At 37.7% G+C, this 12,450-nt stretch overlaps 1 protein-coding gene across 2 annotated transcripts in view; it reads right to left on the minus strand.

Moving 5' to 3' along the window:
• Positions 1–11,159, minus strand: part of arhgap21b (Rho GTPase activating protein 21b) — a 54,046-nt gene extending 42,887 nt beyond the window's left edge. Inside the window, exons 1-2 of one of the 2 annotated variants that reach the window (XM_079614219.1) lie at positions 11,077–11,159; positions 9,219–9,385 (exon numbers count right to left, since the gene is read on the minus strand). In XM_079614219.1, coding sequence (XP_079470345.1) covers positions 9,219–9,293 — 75 coding nt within the window. In that variant the 5' untranslated portion in view covers positions 9,294–9,385; positions 11,077–11,159. Of the gene's footprint in view, positions 1–9,218; positions 9,386–10,246; positions 10,507–11,076 lie in introns of those variants that run through there. The other variant, XM_079614220.1, reaches the window with a different exon arrangement.
• Positions 11,160–12,450: the final 1,291 nt, after the last annotated feature.

Consider the following 12,450-nt stretch of genomic DNA (forward strand, 5'->3'; position numbering starts at 1 on the left):
CACACCCACATATCTTGGCCCATGCCCTCAGAGCAAACTGGAACTCAAATTTTCTTGGCCATGGAAATTAATGTTCAGAATCAGTGTATGTAGATATTGGCAAAATTACCAGTGTCTCTTTCACGTGAGATCACAATCCCAACCGGATGCAAATCAGGAATAGTGCTCAGTCATGCAGAATGGCTGTGGTGATTTTGCTGTAGGACAGAGGCAAGGCTTAGCTAATCCAAACAGATGGACAGGGAGCAGCTTCAGCACAAATAGTCCCACACTTTATGGTATGGTGACAGACTAAACCAATAAATACTCTACTAACACCTCCATGTGCCAAAACCCCCATAATCAAATGGCCATTGGCCACAGCTCAGCCTTGGAAATTTCCTATGGAAATGCTCCCTAAAAGGGAACAGAGAGTTGATGAAGGTGAGGGGAAATTGGGCGTTTATTATGTAATGTTGCAGATTTATTTAGTTGTTAAAGCTGAACAAGATGTGTCTAAAGATTTGCCTAAATATGTAGTAAGTTAAACTTCCTCCTTGTCTATAACTTTCAGAGAACAATATTTCGCATGTGTAATATTTATTTATCCCAACTGTCAACTAGGAAAATTTATAGAAAAGCATCAAGGTTTTGCAGCTTGTGAAGGTACAATATATTCACATTGAGAATACGGTATATTTATAATGACAAGCAAATGAGGCACAGCTGAGTAAAGGAACCCTTAACCCTTGGATAGTTCACCCAAAAATTCTGTCAGTAATTACTCACCCTCATGTTGTTCCAACCCTGTAAGACTTTCGTTCATCTTCGGAAAACAAATGTAGATATTTTTGATGAAATATGAGAGCTGTCTCACTCCTTCATAGGCTTCTAGGCAATTTCATTCTGCTGGTCTAGAAATGTTAGTAAAAACATTGTTAAAATAGTCCAAGTGACTACAGTGGCTCAACCTTAAGTTTGTCAACCTTAAGTTTTTCCTGGATGTCCCAATCGTGAAAAACCAACAAGAAAACCTAAAAGCACCTTATCCAATCCCCCTTACCAATGCCGCAATGATAGTGAGCGTCCTCTTCTCAGTTTGTGAACTCACTCAGAGGTTCACGCGGAAGAAAATGAATAGTTGAATAAAGTCGTTATTTTTGTTTGTTTTTGCGCACAAACAGTATTCTCGTCGCTTGATAAACTTAAGGTTGAACCACTGTAGTCACTTTGACTATTTTAACGGAGTTTTTACTAACTTTTCTGGGCCGGCAGATGAAATTACCTAGCAGCCTATGAAGGAGTGATCCAGCTCTCTCAGCTTTCATCAAAAATATCTTATTTTGTGTTCTGAAGATGAACAAAAGTCATACGGGGTTGTAACAACATGAGGGCGAGTAATTATTACTGACAGAATTTTCATTTTTGGGTGAACTAACCCTAATATAGTTACCCAAAAATGGAAATTGTCATTTACTTACTCTCAAGTTATAGTATGGAAAGAAAATACTATAGAAGTCAGTGGCGCCCATTAACTGTTTGGTTGCTGACATTCTTCAAAATATCTTCTTTTGTGTTCAGCAGAAGAAAGAAATTCATACAGGTTAAGAACAACATGACGAAAACGACGAGACGGCAGCGCAAGTATTTCGAGTTATTACAGTGAAGTTTTAGACAGCACTAGAATGCGGTTGTGAGTCCCATATTTTGTTCTTAACACTGCTGCGTTCATACAGCATTCAGTTTTTTATGAGCTGCGGTGGCTGCGAGGCGCACGGCTCAAACGGAATATCTGCAACCAGTTACAAACATTAACAACATTGATCCCTATACTTGGTTTGCTGCGATGTGACTATCGCGGATGCGCATATCGCGTTATCAATACTAAAACAATATATTGTGCATCCAAGTTGTTGTTATCAAAAGGCTAGAATAGCATTAGGTTAATTAATGATGACCACGGCATGAATACAGTAAAAAGATGACAAAAACACCAACATTTTATATAGGTAGGCCTAGTCCATTCGACTTGAGAACTATATTCCAAATTTTCTAGCCACATCAAAGTTTCATGTGAAACTTGTTATTCAATGATATAATTGGCTAACCGTGCTGGTAGAATGCATGTAGTGACATCGCCACTCAGGATTGGTCACACTTGTCTGTTGCCTGGCTACAAATTTCTCTGTAGCTGGCCAAGCACACTCTTTGAGCGAAGAAAACAAATAAATGAATACAATTAAAATAAATATCTGATCATTCTCTATAACGCAGTCGCAATTTACATCTCATACGTCTGTAAACTGTTCTGTTCCCAAGGCAACGACTGACGCATTTGTATTACATTCCAAAGAGCTCTGTTATCAAACCTATGGTGGAAAATTAAACCATATCCGTACCGGCGGCTGGGCCGGATTGGCACGGTTAAGCAACGAGAACGGTTTGGGCTGATCGCGGAAAAGTGGAGCTCCTCCTTGGAGCTTGACATAGGCTAGGTAGTGACACAAATTTCACGAGTTTTGATTCACAAGCTTGCGATTTGATTAAATTCAGAATAAATTTGATAGATTATTTTGAATATATTAGGTACAATACATGGAAAATTTTCTCAAGATAAAAAAAAAACTCAACTAATGCTGTAAACTAGGCTATACATGAGAGTCAGTTGTATGCAAGTAAAATAATGCAAATATTTTTTAAACAAAAAAGCCTGTTGAATTGCACTACATTTTAATGCATTTTATTTTTAGGACTTAGGAGTAAACGCATCTGCTACAGTAAGCTCGTGCTGCGCTGCCGTTTGAGCTTTGAGCCGAGCGGATAAATGATCTGCGTGGCGAGGTTCAAAGGAGTAGTGCTTTTTCGTTTTGCTTTTGGAGCATAAACATTATATCAAACTCTTGTCATCGTTTTATCGAGGAAAATTATATTGTGATGATTATTGTTAATGTTTTAACGTCCAGCCATACTACTAGTAGTGACGAACAGAGTGACGTATTGTCACACTTCACACAAACCGATTAGTTTACGTAATAAATTGTCGATTGCGCTAATGTGTCATTCCTGCCCTACCGGACTGCATACATTATTGATGAACATTAAAAAACAGCAGTATTAAAAAAATGGCAGTTATATCGAGCCACATTCTACAGACACCTGCGACAAAAGCCAAGCACAAACACTGCACATATCTGTGATACTCCCTGTACACACAACATCCTTTTGTTCTGGATGAGTGTGGAGCAGCAGTTCTTTCAGGTTATGCAGTAGGCCTGTAAATAATTCATGATGAGCACAGATGCACCTGGACAATGTGTTGCACTCCCAGAGGTGTGTGGATGGTGGCTGGGCCTGCATCAGAAACAGGAATGTATTCCTTATAAGAAAGCAACAGCTAGATAAGCTCCAAGTTCCCCTAGGCTGATAAACACATGGACAACTGAAGAAAGAGAACAAAATGAAGTGTCCCTCCAGGTATATTGCATTATAGTCATGTCATGCTAGTGGTGTTTTCAGCTGGCCACGGTGCACAAGATGTAGTCTCAGCCTCAGATGTCACGACCACGGGCCGCTGGCTGAATGTCTGATGCATAAGGCACACAAAATTGGTAGTCATTTGTACCAATTCTACAGGATTTCTGGGAGACGTGCGTGTCGCTTTCTTTATCAATCAGCCTGGAAACAAAGCCTTTGTTATGCCAAACCCATTTACAACTGTGACAAAGAGCTCTTATCAGGATCAACTAAATGCTGGATTTTCAAAAGTATGTCAAGTACGTGAATTTTGCAGCATAGTCTTTTTTAAATAAGTCCCAGGACCGTTATTGTATATTATTTATAAGTCCGTTATTGTAGGGATATCAACGTTATATTTTCACGTCACTTAACATGACGCAGAGCAAAACGAACTGTGATTGGTTGCTTTACACGTCAGTCTTAGCCAATGAAAGCAGCGATGGAGTCCAGACCTTCTGCAGTCAGTCTGGCTAAGCGAGACTACACAAGAGGTACATCCAGGGGACAAGCATGACTACAGGCGGCACCGATGGGCCTGAAACGAGACTGGGTGACATCAGCAATGATAACCACATTTAGAAAACTCCACACAAGTTTTCTGACATGCTTGCACCACTGTTAACTGTAGTAATGTATATTAAAAGTACACTTTTTAACGTTGTGTATACTTTTTCTATGTTGGTTCTTTCATGGGTCTTACACTTAACATGGGTCAATGATTATTCATCCAAAATAGGGCTGCAAAAACAAATCGATGTCATTATCGATAAGTCTCGTCTTTACAGTTATATCTTTATTTGTAAGCGTTACAAATTCACGCGAGTATTTCCATTTTGCATGAAAGGCTCGCCCTGACAGTCTGTGTTAAACTTCAGACTTTACTGAACGAGCGCCAGCCCGCGTCAAACAGACGAGACGTATTCGAGAGGGAGACAATAAATATTCAGCGCAAAAACATTTATTTTGCAGAAATAGCCTATCTGTTGAAGGAATGTAATTAAATATGGATTCAATGTCAATATGTAGTTTTTATGAGTGTGATAACTGTAAAGGTATAACAGCGTGTAATTCAATGTTAATGTATGACATTTCTTACATTTACAGAATAAAGAAATGACAGTAAGAGGGAATGTGTGTTCCTGCAGAGTATTCCTCTTATCTATTAACAGTGAGTTTGTATTTTTCTTTATCATCATTTCATTTTTAATGTAAGGATTTAAACTATTTTTCCTTTATAGCTCTTTTGCATAAAGTATAGATATAGATCATATTCACCATATATGTTTTCTTAGCATTCAGTTGGCCTGTTGGTTTGAAGGACAGCATTGGGAAGGATGTGGAAAAGTGTGTTTTGTCAATAAAATGAAATAGAAAATCGGGCTTTTTATCCGATTAATCGAAGAAATAATCACCCAACTAATCGATTATCAAAGTAATAATCAGTTGCAGCCCTAATCCTAAATGAATAAACTCTAACTGAACTAAGCATGTCTGGACTCTGGTATGCTGTTTTTTAAGGCAGAGCAGTGACTGAAATCAATTTGTCTTTTTCTATTGAATTGAGAATCTATTTTCCCTTCTGGCCCAGGAGTTAATCATATGACGATCAGTAACAGGGCAGAGAAACAGGAAAAGGGCTGAAAGCTAGGAATGCTACATCCAATACATTTCTGTCTCTTACTACCATGTGCATACCGTATTTACTTTTTATCCTTTAAGGTGTATGATCATTCTGATACCTTATGAAAACTTTATTTCAAACAAAATGTATTAGACAATGAAGGTTGGTCAATGTTATAAACAATCTTGTAATATAATATATCATGCAGAATGTGCTTGGTATGTAGTGTTTATTGCTGAAACCCTTATCCATTTATTATTGTGAATGAACAAGTGAACCAATTACATTAAAGGGAGATTTCACCCAACAACAAAACAATCTGTCATAATTTACTCGCCCTCATTACTCATCCTCATGTCTTTCCAAACCTGCATGACTTTTTCTTAACTGGAACAAAGTTAGTTTAAGAAATGTATCAGTGTTTTTTTTTTAGTCCATTCAATAGGCTAGAAGTCAAAGGTCACCAAAAATGTTTGGTTACAAACATTCTTCAAAATATCTTTTAAGCCCTGCAGAAGAATGTCAAACAGGTTTAGACCAAAATGAGGATGAGTAAACTACCTTAAATGCAGATTAGGCTTAAATCAGTTTTAATCAGTAAAACTTTTAAACCAATCAACACAGATATGAGTTCTATGAGGAGTTATTTATTCACCAGTGAAGTAGCGAGAGGAAGCATTAGTCAGTGTCTCTTTATTTAATGAGGAAACTGTGGTCAAGAAATGATAAGAATGGTAAGAAATGCCTTGTGCACTAAACAGCATTTATAAAAACATTTAAAAAAAACTGTTAGAGACCAACTCCACCCAACTTAATCTACCCAAAATGCATTTCACAAGGAACTTGTGTCAACAGTACAACAACGGGGTGATGCCGTTTTAAAGGAACAAGAGAACCTCCAAGCTTACGAAAATTTTACATACAAAATATTTATATATATCATGACCACACGAACATAATCTAAAAGGACAGTCCAAGTCTGCTGCCTTATAATAGATTTGTATGAAGAACCAACTGAGATTCACTGAAAATCTCACACATTTTCAAACTTAAAAGCAACATATCTTTAAATGGAAAACAGCTTGGAGATCTTCAAAGTAGTTCTTTATGAAGAAAGTTAATCATTCAGGTTTGGAACAACATCATGAGGGTTAGTAAATTATGACAATTTTAATTACTGTCTGACCTATCCTCATTAAGATCGCACCAGATCTGGGAAATGCACACAGTACAAGAGTTGCCGAACACAATCCTGTGACATTCCAAAGCTGGTGCATAATGACCTTTAACACTTTGAATATGAGTAACGTACTGCTGCACGCCAAGTACGATGAGCTAATATTATTTACACCAAGGACTGTTGAAATAAATTAGTCACTGGAGTACAAATCTTTACAGAGGAAAAAAAAAAAGTTACTAATCAAAAACCAGTGGTAATGTAGAGTTCCACATTTTTCACTTCCACTAAAATGAGTTCAGCTGAGCCACACAGAACAAGCACCAGACAAAAATAAATAAATCAAACTTACACCTTCATATTCACACATTAAATGTTCATCTAATCAACATGCAGGCAACAGGTTTCCCTTCCTTGTGAAAACTCCTACCACTGGCAGAAGAGAGACATCCCGTCCTCTGACTCCATTTCAGCAGAAAAACAGAGACAGTGCCGAATATTAGATTAAAGGGGAGGGCTAATGTGAGCACAAATCAGCTGGTTCTATAAATAGATGACCTTCAACCTGCCATGAATGTGGACAGGGGTTTATACAAAGGTCTTCATTCACAAGGCCAGTGGTTAGATTCGGCAGAATGAGCACAGAAATGCTGATTCGTGGGAGCTAACTATATCTAAGAAGGAACTAACAGGGAACTAATATCACAGCATGACAGAGCGATACATACCCAAGATAAATCACCAGCACTCACTTACCTTTTTTCCATTTAGCTCACTTCACTTTCTTTTTAATAAAGGAAAATCCTGCTTCTGCAAAGTGTTTTAGCAAAACAAATTGAAACTAAAAATGAAACCAATTCAAAGATCCAGACCACGCTGGATGGCTCAAACTGAGAGCAAGAGAAACGATGGTCAGTGAAAAAACTAGACAAACCTTCCTATTTGAGGCCAAATCCACACTGAAACGTGAAAGCCATAAGTTAACACTCAACTAATGCACAAGCAATATGGCACGTTTTATATTGACAGTGTCAGCATTCAGATGGTCCCCACATTGACCATGTGTTTAAAGGAAGGGGTTTCACACCAGCTGTTTGCATTGTGCGATCAGACCATTTCAAAAAGCTTCCCCCACGGCTAACTCGCAGATGAACGGATGCACCTCGCTGGAGAAATAGCCTGCCAGGGAATTTCCTTCAAGAGCATCCAAAGAATTTCATTTCTTCTGCACACACTTATGATTACAGATTACAGTCCTTCATGTTTCTCATAAACTACAAAGGGAATTTCAGACAGCAAATACATTCCAGACTGAAAGTGTGGAAAAATACAGACTCATTTTGTGCCAAAATGCTCAAGCATCAAAACATCGTGTTTGCAGGACAACAACTGAGTTCATCAGCAATCAAAGCGTTAACCAAAGCTAAAAAATCGTTCTGGACAAAAACCAGCCTGGACTTCCAAACGACTGCTTTTGATATGCAAACTCCCCCACATTAGAAAACAGGTTTAGCACACATGGCTATAAACAAAACCTCGACACAACCATCAAACAATGCATGGATAAATACCACATAACAGAACTTGGGCAAAAGAGAATTTCTTCAATATGAGAATAGAGGTAAGGCAATTAAATTTACAGATGCCATCCAGGAACAAATGAGTGGATTCGGATAAAGCAGCAGCACAGCTTGTGCATTCCACGCCAGTCAGTGACACAACAACAGGCTGCACAACAGCACAACTTAATTCAATCTTGTGACCTGAACAACATGTTTCTGCTGAGATTTTCCAATGGAACAATGTTAGTCAGAATAGTGTTTCCCATTAATCATGTAGACTTTGGCGGTCTAATCTGAATGGTCATAATGAACCGAAAAATATTTGCATTTCTCATAATAACATAAAAGACCTTTACCATTAGCTTATGTTTTAGTGCACTAATCAAATAGCAAAAGGCTGCGATTTAATTTTTAAATCGAAGTGCTGCACTGTGCTCAGATGCTTCCAGAATTCCTCTAGAATTGTAATGAGACACACTTGTAAACATGTTGTGACAGAAACTTAAAGGTCTCCCCGCAAAATAAAAGCTCAAGTTTTTAACTCTCGCAAGTGAGGAAATTAAAAAGTATAGTAAATTTACTACTGTAATTAAGTAAAACAAGAAATACACTTGTGAAATATTCATTTTTAAATTTACAGTGGCGTTGTATTACAATGGTAGCTAATATATTACTGTCTTAGGGATGATGATAATAATAATAATAAAGTATGATTATTATTATTAATTCGATTCAAGTTGTTTGCCTTACTAACAACTTTTGATTTTCAAATCTAAAATTTTTTTTTTTAAAGGAACAAGCTAAGGTCCACCCCCATATAGTGTCACAAAATTCTGTAGGAAACAGAAGCAGAAATTCAGCCGATTGTCTATTTAGGCTACATCTGAATCGTCTCATTCATGCTGCATTCAAGATCAACTTCTGACAAATGACAGAGTATGCGTTTCATTGGAAGTGTTAATGACCTGTATTTTTTTTAAGTGCTTTGTCTGCACTTACTAGAAGCACACCATTCAAATCACAAAGACAAACTGTCTACTGAATAAACAACATCTGTGGCAGCACAGAGCACACAAGCGTTTTTCCTTTGTTAAATCAGAGATCATAGAGACTGGCTCATCTAAAATTACACAATGATTCAAACATACCTTTTTTAATAAAAAAAAATTATATTGATGATTTGTAAGAAACGTTTAGGAATGGTAGATTATCTCAATCAACCTACAATTGGTATTAGCCTACCTACAGTCAGAGATCTGGGCTAGTAACCCAAAAGGTCATGATGATCCATCACCATATTGTGGCCCCCCAGGGGGGCCGCCCCTTTAATAAGCATCCGGTAAAGATAAACCGTGGGCCTCACCTCGAAATGCGGAGATGCGCCAGCATAATTCAGCTCATCCTCGTCGCCTGAATTCCTCCAATGTGTTGCCATCATTTCACTACCGCAGCCAACATCTAGAGAAATCTCCTCAGATCAGCTTCAACATCACACTGGATTTGCTTTTCCACATGTTTGGGTAAAAGACCCTGGGGGAGAAAATAAAAACACACCTTATCAATACTAAACATACCTTATTAAACTGCAAACCCATAAGAAACATTTAATTACTAAAAAAGAAACTCTTTGACATGATCATAATAACATTTCACTTGTTTATTCACATGTGAATGTTTACATTTTTGATTCTACTACAATTTTCGAAATGAAAACTTTTATTTAAGATTCAAAACAAGATTGCATTGTGTTTGCAATCAATTTCACAGTTCTCTGCACACATTCATATATATATATAAACATGTTTGACGCGATTTCCGATTTGTTCTGGTTTCTTTTTGACAGGTGTTTTGAAGTAACCCCGTAAACCGTAGTGGCCAATAGACTTCGGCCGACATAAACGCCCTAAAAATCGCTTATTCCAGCAAAACGCGAGCCATTCCCTTGTGCCACATGGTTAACTTACATGAGCCTTCACCTTTCTTTATTTAACAGCTCAAACTCTGAGATATCAAGCACACGAGCTGATTAAACAAGTTTAATCCTGTTAAAATAAAATGATAACCATAGACAGAGAGTCTAATCTGATTGTAAGCGGAGAGGTTTGATCTGGTGTGGTCAAACTCAACTGGTGTGTGAGCGGCTAACAGCGCTGGAAACTTTCTGCCGTGAATTGATCTCGAGTACGTTACTCAAACACAACAGAATGGATTTATATTCACTTTGAAAGTGCCGAACTTAATTTTAACGAGTAAACACATTAGGCACGTTGCGTGTTGGATAAAGTTTAAATGTTCTGAGTGATATATAAAACATTGGGCTCTGGTTAGCATAAGTAGCTAGCAAAACAAAGTAAAGGCTAACTGGTATTGTAATGGCTAGCCAGCACCTACCTGTTGGGAATAAAGCGCTGATGTTACGCTGTAAACGCCCATTGCGCACAAAAAAACTCATTAATTCGTTAGAAGAGTCTAAACGACAAGGTAGGTCCGTGTTCTGTCCTCAACCCAAGTGGTTTAGATGGATAAAAACAGTACGAAAGTTTTCCTATTCCCCGGTCCAACTCGACGCACACGCGCGCGCGGCACTCGCTGGATCGGGGCTCGAGCGCACACGGAATCCTTGGAAACGCCACCCTTCGCGAGCTGGCGGAACCCACATCCAATCAGATTCTTCCTAACAGTTCTCGTTCAAAATTCAGCCAATGATTTGCGTTGTTACAAATACTATTTTCTCCAAACAATCTATTATCTATGTCAAGTCCTTTAAATCAACATTTATCAACATTTTTCTATTTATTTATCACTCCTGTTTTTTCTCATCACAGCTAGCGTTTTTATGGACAACATTTTTTTAAATAATTGAAGTAACCATTAATCCAGTGTTGTACAACAAGGTAGACAGAACAGTTCAGAAATGCAACTGTTTTATCCAATATAGAAGTATAAGTTTTCTGTTTGGGGCCAGTTGGACCACAACAACACATTACAGACAAATATAATCAAATAAATCCATGCAACAACAACAAAAAAATGGCAGAACTGAACAGCTAAATTGTGTACACAAACTGAAGCAAGTGGAAATTCACAGCAATTTCTTCATACTTGTTGCGGCCTCTGAAACACTTGCTGCATACTGATGCATTGTTATGAACCTGAAAGTTTGTTTATAATCAGTTCACATGGAATTAGTAAAAATCATGAAGTATCAATCCAATACTTACAATGTTTTATGATCAGACCCAACAGTAGCCAACATTCAAGTATTCACTCTATATCAGTGAGGGTGTGTTTTCTCCTCCCATCTTTGTTTAGTTTTCATATGGTACCAGAACAAATGGAGCAATGATGTGGGATGGAACGTCTTGTTAGGACGTTTTGTCTCAAAACACAAAAACTGGACAGTGTGGTTGTTTATATGTCACCCTGAGACCAGGCAATACAAGAAACTGTTTGTGTTACCCTACTCTTCCCACAAGACCTTTATAATGCCAACAAAATAATAGAACACTGCTAAATATTTATTATGAATATATTGGAGTTCTCTAATAAGTATAATTCCCCAATCAGTATAATTTATATTCTTGACCAACAGAAAATACTTTTCAATGATAATGTGATACTAAATGATATATTTTCCAATGATATATAAAATATCCCCCCCATATCTCTCTCTCTCTCTCTCTCTCTCTCTCTCTCTCTCTCTCTCTCTCTCTCTCTCTCTCTCTCTCTCTCTCTCTCTCTCTCTCTCTCTCTCTCTCTCTCTCTTGCAAATACAACTGTTTGTCTGGATTACTGGAGTCACATGTTTGGCCCAGTTCAAAGCGGGGTCGGGCAGTTTTGGCATGCGATTGGCAGTGGCTGTGGAATGTCTGCACACACACTGTGCCCCAAAAAGCGGACGCATGAGGAGCGACTGCTATGCTCACAATCTGAGAGAGCTTCACCAGAGTTAGTCCATCATCTCTTTGCTATTCCAATACACTTAAGTCAGTATCGATGTCAGTATCAATGTTTATCAGAATTTAAGTTATATGTGCAATTCATTTTGAAATCAATTCTGAGAAATAAAATATATAGCTCAGAGTGTGTGTGTGTGTGTGTGTGTTGAGCTATATCTATTTTAATACTCAGAATTGATTTTAAAATGATGTGTATATATATGGCAGCATTTTTGTAACAACCATTTGGTATGGTATCATTACTTTTGTTTGTATTATTATCATTTGTATGTAACTTTGGATAAATGTGTCTTATATATAGATCTACTCAATAGTGTCTATTGTATTGCATGTTACCAGGTGGCAATTTCATATGAATTTTTACAATGTGAATTCTACAAAAACTTACAATTATTAGAAATTAGATCCACCCACAACCCCACCCCTCATCATCACTGGTGCATAAGCAGATCATACGAAAATGTAAAAATTCATACGAATCAGCCACCAATTCACAAAAACATAAACAAGTTATGAATTGACATGAGATTGCGTTGTGTTGGTTCAAGTTGGTTGGTTGGAATGATGGATGGATGGATGGATGGATGGATGGATGGATGGATGGATGGATGGATGGATGGATGGATGGATGGATGG

This window comes from Phoxinus phoxinus (assembly GCF_949152265.1).
Source record: "Phoxinus phoxinus genome assembly, chromosome: 5".
Classification (NCBI taxonomy): Eukaryota; Metazoa; Chordata; class Actinopteri; order Cypriniformes; family Leuciscidae; genus Phoxinus; species Phoxinus phoxinus.